At 36.9% G+C, this 17,423-nt stretch overlaps 1 protein-coding gene across 1 annotated transcript in view; it reads left to right on the plus strand.

Annotated features, from left to right (window-relative positions):
• ALS2 (alsin Rho guanine nucleotide exchange factor ALS2) overlaps positions 1 to 17,423 on the plus strand; it is a 90,726-nt gene that overhangs the window by 13,445 nt on the left and 59,858 nt on the right. The window contains 2 exon segments of the mRNA XM_078147559.1: positions 14,501 to 14,591; positions 16,088 to 16,242. Of these exon segments, the coding sequence (XP_078003685.1) occupies positions 14,572 to 14,591; positions 16,088 to 16,242 (175 nt within the window). The 5' untranslated portion in view covers positions 14,501 to 14,571.

Consider the following 17,423-nt stretch of genomic DNA (forward strand, 5'->3'; position numbering starts at 1 on the left):
TGAATTTGGCAACTACTGTCATGAGAATGGGGTCTTTTAGTGACAGTAATCTCTTAAGATACTGTAGAAAAGGGCTTCCACAGCAACAGCATGCTTTTGTGCACAAAAGCAGTTCATAGTTTTTATAGCTTGGAGAGCTGTATGAGTATGAAAGATATTGCCTAAAGCTTAGTCAACAAGTATAATAAATAAAGCACGATGCATTGTTTTTGTTGCATCTTTTTATTTCCCTGTCTAGATTGTAATTGTCCTTTTCATCAAGCTTCAGTTTGGCTAATTGTTTTGAATTTGCCTTCTTGGGTCAAGCGGAACAAATCTAATCCTGTTCCATATGACAACTCTTCAGATACCTGAAAGTATCTTGTTCTCTTTCTTTTCTAAGTCCATAACAATTATTTCCAGTTCTTTCAACTAATATTCATATGTCAAGAACTTGAGGCCCTAGAACAACTTGGTTTCCTTCTTTGGGGGTGCTCTTCAAATTATTATGGTGTCCAAAACTGAACATGGGGCTAGAAATACCAGTGTATGAAATTCTAATATAAGAATGAAACTCATTTTGATGATGAAACTCTCCAATTTAGGCAAGTCTTTTGACAACAGGCACAGTCCTTCATGGGGCTCACACTTGGGTGGCACATATACTAAAATGTAGTATGTTGTTAAAATGTTGATAATCAGATGAAACATATTCAGATGATTCTGGAGACAGGAATTTAGGGTGCATTTAATTTTATGCTTACACTAAAGCTCTACTCCTTTGCCTAGTAGCATGGATGTTGAAGGCAGTGCCACCGGCGCACAAGCTCCTGCCAAGTAGAAGATGTTTTGATTACAGGTCTCGTGGTGGTCTGTGTTTGTCCTCCAGGGACCAACTAGAACAGTTTGGATAGCTTGTCACAACAAGCTTGGCAGCCGGGTGATAAACTTTTTTGGCCATAGTAATTCTGTCTACTTAGGGATATGCATTGGTAGAGATATGATCACACTGATGAAATCACAGATCTCTGAAATGTTGGTTGGTGAATCATAGTATGACATAGTATGATAATCAAGACGTGTTAGAGCTGGATAGCAGCTTTGGGAATTTGACTAGATGAATTCTAGTTTTTCAAGTAATTACACTTTTTTTCCCAGTAGTAATATGATACCCTACATTTCTTATAGTTTCTTATAATTGACTTATGGAGACAAGTGTCTATTCTATTTAAATTAGGGTTTTAAGTTTAAGTGAATTAATTTTGGGGGAAAGATGATGATTATTTTATTGGCTCACTTTTTCATTTAGTATTTATTCACAGTGTGCAGAGTAGTAGTAATCAGAGAGGGAAGACAAAATTAAGTGGACCAAGTCTTGTTTTCAGTGCACTATAAATAAAGGAGGTGGGATGAATAGGCATAAAGGCTATAATGAATATGAGAAAAACAAAGCTTTTAAAATTTTATTTTTATAAGTAACTATCACGTGTGTAAATAGGAAGAGATCTCAGGAATGAATGGAGTTTGCAGGGATAACACCAAGTAAAGTTGTATGGCATAAAATTCTCACATTTACCTAAAAAGGAATGTTTTATGTATAGTTAGGTTTTGTTGGCAGTGTGCCCCTTATTCCATTTGTGTGCCTCAGGAATGTATAATATGCCAAATTTTCAGACTATTTGGAAGAAGTAACATATGTTAAGTGTACTGGCAAAGATTCCTGCTTGGTTCTACCAAGAGAGGAGAACAAAGAAGGCCCATTACTTTTTTACTTTTCTACTTTTCATCCTATTCACTGACAGAAAGTCATGGATACTAGAGCATATTTTACTGATTTGATGGCATCACCGGTGTCCATAAGAATATCCCAGCTGCCACAGTTCTCTGCTCTGTGTGTAATATTCAGAACCATTGAGTGAAGAGATGGAAAAAATAAAAAGAGTCCCCACTCTCAACAATCTTATTTAACCAGGGTTATGGGAAGGTATACATAGAAGTGTAGTAGAACATAAGACATTATGGGTGAAAGGGGAAATCAAGAAAGTACGCTAGCAGAATCTCAAGAAACTAGAGAATTACTTTCATAATGATAGATTTTTGAATTCGAAGGGAGCTCAGAGGGGGGTTCTTAACCTTTTTTTGTGATATAGGCCCCTTTGACAGTCTAGGGGAAATTAGAGACTCCTACTGAGAGTGTTTATAAATGTATTAAATAAAATGCATGGCATTACAAAGAAAACCAAATACATGGAATGCAGTTATCAAAAAAAAATTTAAAATTCACAGATCTCAGGTTAAGAATCCTTGCTCTAGTTCAAGCTATATCTGTGTAAAGATTCCCTCTGCAGCATGCACAATAAAGTCGTCATCTAGCCTTTGCTGGAAGACCTCTAGTTAGGGTAACCTCTAGTTACCTCCTGAGGTCCTCTGTTCTGCTTACAAATTGCTCCAGCAATTAAGACATTTTTCCCTTAACTCAGGCCTGACTTTGCTCCTTTGCAACTTCTTACCTGTTTCTCCTGGTTCTGCCCTCTGAGGGCCAAGACAAATCTAAACTTTCTTGCACCCAGTAGCTTTTCAGGTACTTGAAGATGGCATTCCTGTTCCCTCCCATCCTACTTAAATCTTTTCTTCAAGCTAAATGTTACTAATTCTTTCAATTAATTCTTATATGGCACAATCTTGACATTTTTTTACCATCTGGCAGAGTTGTTGGACATACTAGAGAAATGGATAGTGAACATCTAAAAAAGGTCACTGAGGGCTAGCATAGCTTCATCAAGAATGTGATCATACTAGATTTTCAGCATATTTCCTTTTTTGACAAGATTATTAGACTGGTAAGTAAGGATAATGCTGTAGATATGGTTTACCTAGATTTTCATAAATCATCATTGTGGAAAAAGATGGAGGGATGTGGGCTAGCTGATAGTACAATTAGGTAGATTCACAATTAGTTCAATGACTAGACACACAGTAGTTATTAATGGTTCAGTGTCAGTGGAAGGTGGTCTCCAGTTAAGCTATTTGTTTGACCCTGTCCTGTTTAACATTTTTGTAAACGACTTTTGATAAAAGCATAGATTTGCAGATGACACAGAAATAGTAGGTAGCTAACACAGACGACAAAGTCATTATTCAAATAGATCTTGACAGGTTAAAACATTGGGCAGAATACTATACAAAATTTAATAGGGATAAATGTGAGGTCATATTTATATCAACTTCATTAGTACAGGATGGGGAAAGCACAGCTAGATAGCAGCTCATTTGAAAAAGACCTTGTTATGAATTGATGCAAAGTAAAATGAGCAGAAACAGAAGAACCAGTTATACGTAACAAGAACTCTGTAAAGAAATTATTTTGAATGGCATGAGAATTCTGATCAATGCTCTGATCAACCCAAACTTCAGAGGATCAATGATGAAGCATGTTCTCCGCTGCCTACATGAGAAATATGAAGAAGAGGAAGGTCAAAACAAGTTGCCTCTATTTTCCCACTTAAATTAAGAGGCTGTGTCCTCTGCTGAGAGATAGAGGAAGGGGGGATAGGAGGGCTGAGGAGAAAGAATACTTGCAATAATTGCTGTAGAGAGTGTGATAGAGTCCAGGGAGAATAAAAGCCTTGCTTGTGTACTAATGAAAGCCCAGTTCAGATTAGATAACATAAGTTTGTAGTGAACAAAGTCACCGTGATTGTATGACTTTCTCCTGTATGAGTAGGAACAGAGAAGACAGGTGGTGGGAGTATTCCATAGTTGGAGTTTCACAAGGCATTCCTGGCAGTAGAACAAAGGGTGCAAGGGATTCAAGGTTAACTGATAGCATATGGCTGAACTTGGCTACCCTCTCTCCTGGGAACCTGATGCAGAGGGCCCAGTACCCTGAGTCTGGGAGCCTCAGGAGTGGCAGTGCCCCTTTAATCACCAGACCTGCTTCCAACCCAGCCCCTGCAGCCATTACTGAGGGCAGAAATCATTCAGGGGCCCACCTTCCTCAGTGACACCAGCAGCAATTGCCAACCAGCTTCCATCAGTAAGCAGATGGGCACGTGAGTTCTAGGAATGGCAGCACCATCCAGAGCGCTGGTCCTGCTTTTAGCCCAGCCTTCACAGTCATCATCCAGGGAAGTAATTCCTGTGGAGGAGCCAACCATTCCCACCACTTCTTAACTGGCTGCTGCACATAGAGCAAGCAATCCAGCCTAACCGAAGCAAAAAGGCACCCTAAAAGAGAAGCAGGAGGCAGCATTTGTTAGGCAAGTCACCACCACTCCCTTAACCACCATCTCCCCTCAGACTCCCCTCCTAGAAATAGCCCAGCACCTTGAATCCAGGAGCCTTGGGAATAACAATGCTTCCAGCCTAATGTTTGCAGCCGCCATACTGGGAAGCAACCCCTGTAGAGGTAGATACACCCTGGCAACTGCCCCTGCAGGTGCTATAGCTACAGTTGCTGAAGACTTAGAAAAGAAAGGACTTGACACTGTCAAATGATTCAGCATCAGAAAGTGATAGGATTTTATCAGTGGAGATGACATCAAAGAAGCATTATTCTCTGCTTTGCTGCTGAACCCTAAGGATCATGGGACCTTTTCATCTGACTTGCCGCTGAAACCTTCTATATGTGTGGTATACTGCATCAAAATATGAACTCCTTGAGAGCAAGGACAATTTTATTTTTCTATGTGTGTTCTCAGCACTTAATACAATGCTTTACACATAATAACCTCTTAAAAATGCTTTATTCATTCATTCCATTATAAAGTCAAGACTGTGAAGGGAGGTAAATAAGGCCAGAGCTAGGTGGAAAGTCTGGGTATCACAGTGAAGACAAAGAATAATCTTGACGGATTAAAGCAGGAAGAGAGATATTCAAGGATAGGAGATTGTGGTTGGCAAGAGTTCTGGATCATGGAAGTAGAAAAGTTAAGGGTTATGGTCAAATCCAGGGTTTAACTGTCCTTTTGTAACTAAAGTAGAGCAGATACGAAGATCATGGCCCTTTAGGAAGTTGATAAATTTGTAGGCAGGGATATTTCAGGCTAACAAGGATGTTGGCATGTATATTGAAGTCCTCAAGTGTTAAAGCAGGGCATGAGGTTGAGAGGAAGATTGAGATCTGGGAATAGAACTCTGAAAGGAAGAATGACCTAGAAGCTAGTAGGTGACTACACTAAGAAGTTGTCTGTAGTAGTAAAGATGGACGAAGTGAAACTCCAAATAAAGAAAGGCCTATGCCTGGGGCCAAAAGGAAGAAATTAGGAACTCCATAAGCCACTGGAGGCCAGCTGCATCAGGGTGGAGTGTTGCTGGGGAATGTTGGGTGATAATGGGTGAAGGGAAGAAGACTGTTTTGGAGACAAGTCTCTGGATGTGACTCATCTTCCTATCCTCTGTTTACCTCTTTGGAGGCCACTGCTATAGACCATAAGGGGCCATTAAAGATTTTTGAGTGAGGGACTTACCTCATCGTTATGTACATGAGGAAGGTGATTTTGGCAGCTGAGGATAATCTGGAGAAAGAAACAATAAGACCAATGTAGGCAGTAGCGGAAAGGTCCTGAACTAGGATGATGACAGTGTAGGTGGAGAGAAGACAGGTGTAATAGATGTGGAGTTGTAAAGGCTTGGCAACTGACTGGTAGAGAATAAATGAGAGAGAAGAGTTAAAAGTAATTCTGATGCTTTCATCTGTATGCTTAGGAAGGTGTTCAATTTGGACATGTTCAGTTTGAGGGGCTGGTAGAACAAATGTCCAATAGACGTTTGGAAACGTGGGACTGGAATTGAGGGGAAAGAGTAGGGCTAGATATAGAAATTTGGGAGTTATTGACAGAGAAATGATAATTGAGCTCCCAGGAGTGGACACGGTCACTGAAGGAGAGAATTTAAAGAGGGAAGTAAACCCACGCTGAGGACAAGGCCCTGGAGACCTGCTTGTACCTTCAAGAAGAATGAGCAAGGAAAGAAGAGTGAGAAGAAGCAACCAGATCGATCAAACAAAGTATGTAATGAAAGGTTGTTGGGTGCAGAGAGGAGACTGAGTCAACTGTGTTCCATTCTGCAGAAAGATCAAAGCAGGTATGAACTTGGATTTAGCAATTAGTCAAAGATACAGTCAAAAAATAACAGCAAGACAATTTTCAGATGAAGAAATCCAAGCTATCAATTCCTATGTGAAAAATTGCTCAACATCACACTAAGAGAAATACAGATTGAAATAACTCTGAGGTACCAACTGCCAGCAGATTGACAGTTAACAAAACAGGAAAATGATAGATGCCAAAGGGACTGTGGGGAAACAGGTATATTAATTCACTGTTGGCAGAACTGTGAACTGGTCCAAACAGTTCTAGAAAGCAGTTTGGAACTATTTAATGATAATAGCCAAAAAAACTATTAAACTGTGTGCACCTTTTGACCTACTGATGTTGCTTCTAAGTCTGTACCCTAAAAGGAAAAGGACTTATGTACAAAAATATTTATAATAGCTGTTTTTGTAGTGGCAAAGAATTCAGAGCTGAGGGGGTGTCATCAGTTGGGGAATGGCTAAACAAGTTATAATGTCTATATGTGATGGAATACTACTGTGCTATAAGAAATTAAGAGGGGGTGGTTTCAGGAAAAACCTGAGGAAAATATGTATGAACTGATGCAAAGTGAAGTGGGCAGAGACAGGAGAACAATTGATAAAATAACAATATTGTAAAGATAAACAACTGTTCAGAGACTTAGGAATTCTGATTAATGAACAGCCATTAAGCATGCTATCTACCTCCAGAAAGGTGATAGAGTAGACTGAGACTTTTTTTTTTTAAATATGGGCCTTTGGAAATTTGCTTTGCTTGACTGTACATGCTTGTAATGGATTATTTTCTTGCTCTTTAAATGGGGAAAAGGGGATGGAAACAATGTGAACCTGAAAAAAAATCAATTTGGATTTAAAAAATGTTATTAGTGACATTCGAGAGAATAATTCCATTAAAGGAAAGTGGAGCTAGGTTAGAAACCATATTACTAGCCTATATAGCTATATAGGTGGTTAGGAAGTGGAGGTAGCAAATGTAGAATACTAAGAGTTTAGCAATGGAAAGGTTTAGGATGATAGCTTGATGGGAGGGAAGAGGGCAGAGATAACATTTTTGAAATCAAAATGTATCTTTTGGCAGCCATGGATCACATTACCTAATTATCTTTTTTTTAAGGCCTTTTTAAACAGTTTCTATTTTAGGTTTCACTTTCACTGAGAGGCAGCTTGGTATAATGGATGGAGAACCAGACAGTCAGTAAATAGTTAAATGCCTCCTATGTACTAGGTGTTGTGCTAAGTGTTGGAACCATCCTTGGAGCCTGCTGATTGTGTGACCCTAGGCAAATCACTTAACCCTGGGGACCCTAGGCAACTGTCCTAGACTACCTAGACTATAAATTGCAAAGAAGGTGCAACCCTGAATTGGTAGCAGGAGTTTCCTCATGGGGTGGGGGTGGGGGGGGAGTTCCCTGTACCGTTAAAAACTAGACACAGATCTAGTCCCTACCTAGTTTTTAGAATTTTGTCTGGTTATCCAGCCAAGACAAAAGATACAAAACTATTCTGTTACATTTAACACCAGGATTCATCAACCAGCACCTGTGGTATATTTGTGTCTGGTAAATGTGAAAACTGCTCCAAGAGATGTAACTGATTCTGCTATGTAGCAAGGATATACAAACCCTGTGAAAGAAAAAATGTTTTAAAATAGACAATTCCTTCAGACTATTAGAGTGGTAATAAGTAATATATAATAAGGTCTGTTTTAAGAATCTGAATTCACAAAATAAATTGAGGAGCCATAGGAGTTTAGAGCTAAATTGCTTTCATTTTTCAATAACAGGAAGCACCTACCTACACCATGCCAGCTACTAGGGGAAATCCAAAGTTTAGATAAGCTACCCCCAAGTTGAGTGGGAGAGTTCAAACACAGATAACTCCAATACATGATATTGCATGAGTCCTTTAGAGAGTTACAAAACAAACTGCTGTGAGAAGTCTCAGTGGGGAATTGTCACCAGCTAAGGGGAATCAGGGAAGACTTCATTAAAAGTGGCATTTGAGTCGGGCTCTCAAGCAGGCCTTCACCACCTGCAGTCTGCAGGCTGCTTGCAGCATGCCTAAGGATTTCAGGCAGCCCTCAAAAAATGCAGAGGATATTTTCCTATATGTTTTTAGTGGGCACCCAAACTCCTTTGGCAGGCCACAGGTTGTGCAGGCCTGCTCTGAAGGCAAGAATTCAAGAGTAGAAGAGAAGGAGAAAGGACATTTCAGGCATTGAAAACAGCATGAGCAAAGGGTAGGAAAGCATATGTATGTGTTCTCTTTAGGGAATCGAGTAGTCCAGTTTGGCAGGAACATAAGTGTATCATAAAAGAATTCTTCACTTTATCAAACGATTCAGTATAAATTCTCAATTATCTCATTTAATGAATTTACATTTGGCAAATAAAGCTCACGCAGGTTTTATTAGTAGATGTTTTATATCTAGCCAGGCAGTCCAGTATACTTTCATTCAGCCAAAGTGGTTACTTTGGTCAGTGATACAGAGAATTGTTTAACTTTAATCAGGAGTCCAAGAACTCTCTGAACTCTAGGAACAAAACACAGATTAGGTAGACTTTCTGGAAAACAATTGTATACACAAAAAGCTTCACATTTTACTGTTAACCTGCAGAAGTTTAAATATTCATTATGTGTGAAGGGTAGATTTTATGCAATTACCAAATGCTTCACAAATATTTCTATAACAAACACTAGCAAGGATTTTTCCTCAAATACAGGGGTAGGAACCTGTAAGGACTCCCTAAGGCAAAACCTAGAGTAAGCAGATGGTTCTTACATCTTACCTAATCAAGATAGTTTTTGTTGTTGTTGAATCTTTCCAGTTGCATGTGACTCTTCATGACCCCATTTGGGGTTGAAGATACTGGAGTGGTTTGCCATTTTCTTCTCAATTCATTTTACAGATTAGGAGCTGAGACATACAGGGTTAAGTGACTTGCCCACACAGCTACTAAGTATCTGAGGCCACATTTGAACTCATGAGGATGAGTCTTCCTGATTCCAAGCCCATTACTCTGTCCATTGTGCCACCTACCCCCAACCAGGATAAGCCTTTCCCAAAACGATGGTGTTTTATAGAAAAGTCATAAAGTTGGCTCCATCATCTTTAAAAGACCCAATAAAATTCTTTTGATTATGATTACCCAGTTGAGGGAAATTCATATGCTATATCATATTAATCTGAAATCTATCCTTTTCCTCATTTTGTCAGACACCATTTCTCAGACTACTTCACCAGGCAGTTCATGTGTCCTAGCTTCAACACATCACTGCCAGCCCAGTTTTCTGCTCCTTAACCAGCTTGGGCTGGGCCTCTTCCAAGTGGGACCCTTGTTTCTGTTTACCAGTAAACAGAGAAACCAACTTGGACTGGGTTCCTCCCCAAGGACAGCTCTCCTGTCCTCACTGTTTCTCATCAAAGTTTGGGGTTTTCAGGTCTCCAAAGGGAAGGCTAAGAGGGTGTGGGAGTGGATACTTATTGGGGTAGTTTTGTTTTCTAGCCAAGATTATTAGAGGTAGTTTGAAGCTCATCAAGTAATTAACATTCCTAAATTGCCCTAGAGGTTCGTGGTCATTCACACCTGAAGGCCAGCCCATCAATCAGAATTGTCTTACTTTGCCACAAGAGGTCCAAATGATGTACTGTCAGGTCAGTCAGAAAGAAGACACACCTAGGTTTAAAATACCCTGTTGGCTCTCATTCTGGGTCTCTCGTCATTGAGAGAGGTTACTGACCCAATTTATTGGTTACTGCTAGTCTAACTAATAAATTGATCATGCTCAGGACCCTGGTTTTTTTTACAGAGATACCAGCACGACCCCATTTTTACTAACAGTATATTCGTTACTGTTAATAAAATGATATCTTGCCCTGAAAAAAATTGCCCTCAGCTTCATTTTTGCTTGCTACGTGATAAAATGAAGAATTATATCTTTATATTTTTTTCTTCTGTCATTTTTCATTACTAAAGTTAGTAATATCAAATTATCCAAATCAAACTCAAAAGAGAGATTAAAAAAAAAAAACCTCTGCTTATCTGTGTAAATCCAGCCAGTGATAGTTTTATTTCAGGAAGATAAATGAAGTCTGTGAAATATTTTATTACTACACATTGTTAAAATTTTTTATTTATTTCAGTATTTCCCAATTACATATAAAAAAGTTTTAACAGTCAATTTGAAAATGTTTGAAAATTCTCTCCCTCCTGCCCTACTCCTTGAGAAGGTGAGCAATTTGATTTCAGTTATATATGTGAGATCATTTGAAACATTTCCGTATTAGCCATGCTGCAAAAGAAAACACAAAATAAAACAATAAAAATAAAGGGAGAAAAAAAGTGTACATCAGTCTGCATTCAGAGTTCATCGGTTCTCACTTTGGAGGTGGATGTCATTTTTCATCATGGGTCCTTTGGAATTGTCCTGAATCATTGTCTTGATCTGAGAATAGCTAAGTTATTCACAGTTAATCCTTACAGTGATCATCCTTACAATATTGTTGTTACTGTGAATGGTGTTCTTCTGGTTCTGCTCACTTCACTTTGCATCAGTTCATATAGGTCTTCCCGGGTTTTTCTGAACCATCCTACTCATCATTTATTATAGCACAATATTTTTCCACATAATCATGTACCACAACTTGTTTAGCCATTTCCCAGTTGATGGGCATTCTCTCAATTTCCAATTCTTTGCCACTACAAAAAGAGCTGCTATAAATATTTTTGTACATATAGGTTCTTTCCCCTTTTCTTTGATCTCTTTGGGATACAGACCAAGTGGAAATATTGTTGCATCAGAAGATATGCACAGTTTTATAGTCCTTTGGGCATAGTTCCAGATTTTTCTCCACAATGATTGGATCAATTCACAACTCCCCCAACAGTTCATTAGTATTCCAGTTTTTCCACATTCCCTCTAGTGTTTATCATTTTCCTTTTCTGTCATGTTCTGATAGGTGGTAGGTGGTATCTCAGAGTTGTTTTGATTTGCATTTCTCTAATTAGTGGTGATTTAGAGCATCTTTTTCATATTACTATTGATAGCTTTGTTGTTGTTGTTTTCCTGAAAACTGGCTGTCCATATCCATTGTCCATTCATCAACTGGGAAATGGCTCTTTTTTAAAAATTTGCCACTTGTCTTTATATATTTGAGAAATGAGGCCTTTATCAGAGAAACTTGGTTACAAAAATTTTTCTCCATTTACTATTTTACTTCTGTTTTTGGCTTGATTTTTGTTTGTGCAAAATGTTTTGAATTTCATTAATTGAATTAATGAAAATTAAATTATAAAATTTAAATATAAAATAAAATATATAAAATTAAATTAAAATTATATATTTTACTTCTCATAATCCCTTCTATCTCTTGTTTCATCATGAACTCTCCCCTTTTCCATAATTGTGACAGATACATTTTTCCATGCTCCCCTAATTTACTTATATCACCCTTTATGTCTAAATCATTTATCCATTTTGACCTTATCTGGGTGTATACAGTAAGAGATGTTGTCTATGCCTAATTCCTGCCAAACTGCTTTCAGTTTACCTGGCAATTTGTGTCAGATAGTGAGTTCTTACTCCAAAAGCTTGGATATTGGGCTATTGTGTATCTAATCTACTTTACTGTCCACAATTCTATTTCTTAGCCATTGCCAGATTGTTTCCATGATTACCATTTTGTAATATAGTTTGAAATCTAGAACTGCTAGGCCCTCTTCTTTTATGTTTTTTTTTCATTGATTCCTTTGATATTCTTGACTTTTTGTTCTTGCATGTGAGTTTTGTTATTATTTCTTCTAGCTCTATAAAATAATTTTTGGTCGTTTGATTTGTATGGCAGTGATTAAGTAAATTAGTAGAATTGTCATTTTTATTATACTGGCTTGGCCTATCCTCAAGCAGTTAATGTTTCTCCAGTTGTTTACATCTGTCTTTATTTGTGTGAAAGGTGTTTTATAATTGTGACCATATATCCCTGGTTTGTTTTGGCAAATAGACTCTCAAGTATTTTATATTGTCTGTAGTTATTTAAATGGAGTTTCTCCTATCTCTTCCTCTTGGGTTTTGTTGGTGGTATGTATAAATGATGATGATTTTTATGTGGATTTATTTTATATCCTCCAACTTTGCTGAAGTTAATTTTTTTTCAGCCAGTTTTATAGTTTATTTTCTATGGTTCCCTAAGGATACCATGATATCATCTGCAAAGATCATATCTATTTTCTTATTCCCTATTTTTAATCTTCCAATTTCTTTTTCTTGTCTTATTGCTAAACTAGCATTTCTAGTACAATATTGAATAATAGAGGTGATAATGGACATTTTTGTATCACTCCTGATCTTATTGGAAAGGCTTCAAGTTTATCCCCATTACAGATTATGTTTGCTCTTGATTTTAGATAGATACTACTTATCATTTTAAGAAAGATTCCATTGATTCCTTTGTTTTCTAGTGTTTTTAATAGGAATGGGTGTTGTGTTTTGTCAAAGGCCTTTTCTGTATCTTTTGATATAATCATATGATTTTTTGTTATTGATATGGTCAGTTTTGCTGATCGTTTTCTTAATATTCAACCATCCTTACATGCCTAGTATAAATCCCGTCTGGTCATAATGTCTGATCTTTATGATATGTTGCTGTCATCTCGCTAGTATTTCATTTAAACTTTTTGCATCACTATTCATTAAGGATATTGATCTATACTTTTTTTCCCCCTGTTTTTGCTCTTGTCTGATTTAGGTGTCAAAACCATGTTTGTATCATAAAAGGAATTTGATAGGACTCTTTACCTATTTTTTTTCAGATAATTCATATAGTATTGGAATTAATTGTTCCTTAAGTGTTCAGTCAAATTTACTTGTGAATCCATTAGTCCTGGGGATTTTTTTCTTAGGGAGCCCCCTGATGGTTTGTTAATTTCTTTTTCTAAGATTAGGTTATTTAAGTATTCTGTTTCTTCTCTTAATCTGGGCAGTTTATATTTTTGTTAACACATTACACATTTAATAAAGTATTCAAAAATTATGTGAATGTCTAAGTTGTTTTCCTCTCTGTAAGATGGAGCTACTACCTGTTTGCCTTGTATAATTTAAAGAGTTGTTGTAAGGATCAAATTAGAAAATATGTGTAAAGCACTTTATAAGGAGTTATCTAACAGTTGTTACTATGTACCTGACACTGTGGCAGTAAAGAAATAGAGTATTCCTAAAGTCTTAGGGCCTTTTTAAGCTTTCAGAAATTAGCTTGATTTTAAGCTTTAGCTTAAAATGGCCCTAAGATTTTAAGGATACTATGTATAAACAAGTTGGCTTCTCTCAAGAATTCTCAATTAGAATTCAATAAACTTGACATAATTAGAGGAAAATTAAGGACTCTTTGCTGGTTTTAAGTTTAGTAGTTCCTAAAAGAAAACAGTCAGTCTAGGTTGGAGTCCTCAAAAGGCCTGCTTCCTGGAAGAGGTGGTTTTGGAGCTGTGCTTTGAAGGATGGGTTTGGACTGGGGGCAGGAAACAAGTAACAGCCTGAGTAAAGGGCGACATTGAAGGAACAAAGAAAACATAGACTAGGAAAAGATGGAAGGGACAACGATGGGAAAAGAAACAATTTGCATAAGACAGTAACTTGCTTAAATTATGCGTTTGCTCAACTAGTCAAGGAAAAGAATATTCCCATTAGACAAGTTGCATTTTAAAATAGAAATTGTTTGGGGAATGGAGTGGAGTTGATAAAGGGGAGAAATCATTTTGGAAAAAGGTTTTTATAATGTGGAAAGTGAGGAATACATAAGTAAATATTGTATTAAAATTAAATATTTAGAAAGTCTGTAGTTCAAGTAACTATTTGCTAGGTACTGTACTACTTTCAGGATCCATTATGTTCAATGACTTAATGATAACTCTACAACTGTAACAGTTTTTTTCCTATCAGCTACTACTTAAGCACAATAACCCTGTGTGCCCTGGAGTATTTGAAAAGCAACTCTGATATAATATGTATGTACAAAATATTTAATTTTGTTGTGTCTTGAAGTTGTTTTTTCCTTTTTTTTTTTTAAAGCAAAACTAAAGCAACAATGAAATACTGGCTTCCTGGGAAATCTGGAATAGACTATTGTAGACTTTTTTTTTTCTTTAGACTTTAGTTTTGATTGTTAACAGCCCATTTATAAAAGCTGAGTGGGCAGACGACTCATCCTAGCTATTTGACTGTTGGCAGAAAAAATATGAAATTATTTAAATTATTTCAATATTAGTTTTGTTATATGGCATTTTGTGTTTTGCCAGGCCAACATGCACTCGTTGGTGGATTTTTCTTTTCCCCACTCTGGAATAAAATAACTAAGCCCTCTCTATCTTTCTGTCCTTTCCCTGCCTCATATGGTACTTGCCTGTATAGTATGCTTATCTCATGTTTTCCATTTAGGTCTTTATACATTGCTCTATTCCTTTTGCCAGAGAGGAAATGATTTGGTGATGGAGTACTTCCACTGACAGATGGACTCACAGGAGAGAAGGTAAAAATATGTCTCTTCCCTGCATTTTTCCCACCCCTAAAATCAGAACCAAAACAGAAATCACATTTATATAGTTTATTACTTGGCCTTCCTGTCAAATGTTAATAGAGAGTAGAACAGTTATATTATAGTCAGGAGTCAGAGTGTGATATAAAAAATTAGCTTAGTGGAGTAATTTAATAGCAAAATATTTTTCCTAAGCTTCATGAAATATTAGAAATAAAATAGATTAACACTTAAATTTTGAGGACAAAGGCCCTTCTAGACCATTTTTGAAAATTATTTCAAAGCGTTTTTCAACCATTAATTCTTACTGTTAATTTTCAGCCTTTCAAAAGGGAAGTTAATAATGTGTTCTCTTTCAGCTGTCTTAAAGAAATATGCCATGGTAGAGAGTTCTAGGTGGAGATATCTTATCTTCCATCACGAAGAAGAAAAATATCAAACCAGAGAATATATATTTTGCAAGCATTCTCTGTTAAACTATTGGCATGGCTATTTTGCCAAAAAGAAAAATGTGGCAAGAAAATTAGACGTGTACGTTGTGCCACTGATAGCTTTCATTCTCTAACGTCTCTTTTGAGAAACCTTATTAAAAAATGCCTCGTGTCCTAATGTACCCATATATCATAGGTTAGTAATGTGGAGGGAGAGGATTGATAGTCTCTCCTACACGTATGAGCATGGCATTTCTTTTTTTTTTTCTTTTGGCTAGGCAGTGGGGTTAAGTGACTTGCCCAGGGTCACACAGCTAGTATGTGTTATGTGTCTGAGGCCGGATTTGAACTCAGGTCCTCCTGAATCCAGGGCTGGTGCTCTATCCACTGTGCCATCTAGCTGCCCCGAGCATGGCATTTCTTAGCAGGTCTGTCTGTGTGATCCATAAAGGTCTCCCTATCTTGGACAGAGCCTGAGTAAAGCAGGAGTAATTTGATTGGTACTTTAGGTGATTATGCTATAAATCTGAATTCTATATTTTTTACTAGCAATTACAGAGTCTGAACGTAGCTTGCGATAATTTGTCTGTAACCATAAATTTGTCCTTATAGGAGAATGCAAAACAAAGTGGCTTATATTAGCTCTATTCACAAGTACTTTTTCATCTTAAAAAGTTTGATGTTCTCAAAATAAAATTTAGAAATAAAACACTAACATAGGGGCATGCCAGGCACTAAATGTGCTAAGAAGTTGTAGTCCTATAGGCTTCCCCTCTGTCGAATATTGAAACTCCTCAAGTTGTGCTGGCCTTAAACTTTCTTTAATTAGAGAAAAATAGTTAGACTTAAAGATAGTCTTGTATTATCTTTAAGGAGCCACTGTCTTAGTCCCTTTCATGGATGGAACATAAAGTAGGGACCAAGTAAACTAGATGAATTCATTTTTCTTGTGATGGTGAAAGGTACCTCACAATCTCCCAAATGTATTGCGAGCAAAATATTCAAGCCTTTTCTTCATAAAAAAAGTAAGCTTTTTGTGTACTGATTTGTTTTTGATAGCTCAGCAGAGGCAGAAGGAGCCAAAGAGAGGGGTTTAGTCCATGTTTGGCAGGCAGGATTCTGTTCTATAAATCCCGAGAGACTGCCAGGCTGGGGAGGAAAGACTGTACTTCAAGCAGCCTTAGGAGTGAGCCATGGAGTACTTCTAACTGAAGGTACTGGAAATTATAATACTTTATGATACTTTAATCCTTAAGATTTGATAGCAGAATCAGATGAGATTTCTTGAAAATAAGATCATACAATAGCTTGATTCTTAACTTTATATATTGTATTTTGTGATCCTATAACTTTAAGCATAGGTTTAATGATTGTCAATAAATATTCCATCAGTTGGAATCTTTTCACCATAAAATTTAGGTTGAGAGTTACTTTCAGTTATATTGGGAAGGTCTGAAGATGACTGTTGCATAAACATTAGTCTGTGGCAACTGTAGAAGTTTCTATACTTCCCTGTATAGTATCAGCTGAGCCAAGGGAAAAGAAAGAAAACATTCTTTTTACAAGTTGGTATGTACCCTCAAATGTTTGGGGACTTAGGCATTAGAGTACAGGTTTTATTTTTGATGTCTTTGATTTAAATAAGGACTTTGGCAAGCTAATTTTGTTACAAAAGTATACACACATATTCTCTCTGTGTATGTGTGTGTGTGTGTGTGTGTGTGTGTGTGTGTGTAGAGTGTTTTTGGATAGTTCAAAGTCAGAGTTTAAGCCAACAAAAATACTGATTTAAAAATATTATTACTTTTTTAATGAAGGTTCTAAATTAGTAAATTGTTCACCAAATATTTTGAAATTTGTTACCTTGACTGTTTTCCAGCAAGAATGAATGATTGAACTCATGTAAATAGTTGCTAATTCTGCCTTTTGGCCTAATTTTCTTAAAATGGCTGAGTTACAGCTTAGGAACCTTTTAGACTTTGAGACCTTTAGTAATGTTAATCATCTCAGTAATGAATCTACTAAAACCAAAGCTGTAATCAAGGGAAACTTATTTTGTTTGAATAATAAAATCAGAGGAAAACAAATTTCAGTTGGTCACCATAAAAATAAACTGTGAACAATTACATTTTAATTACAAGATACATAACGAGCTTTAAATTACCATTCTGGAGAAAAGCTAAACATGACAACTTCACAGGTGTAAAATTCAAGAAAGTCCTAGCACAGTCTTATTAACACAGTGGGGTGAGAGTGCTGGACTTAAAGAGTCCGGAAGACCTCAATTCAAATCCCACCTCAGATACTTACAAGCTATGTGACCCTGGGCGAGTCATTTAACCTCTCAGCCTTGGTTTCCTCGTTGTAAAATGAGGATAATAATAACACTTGCTTC

The sequence above is a fragment of the Phascolarctos cinereus genome, unplaced genomic scaffold (genome assembly GCF_003287225.1).
Source record: "Phascolarctos cinereus isolate Bilbo 61053 unplaced genomic scaffold, phaCin_HiC Scaffold_7;HRSCAF=346, whole genome shotgun sequence".
In the NCBI taxonomy this organism is placed as follows: Eukaryota; Metazoa; Chordata; class Mammalia; order Diprotodontia; family Phascolarctidae; genus Phascolarctos; species Phascolarctos cinereus.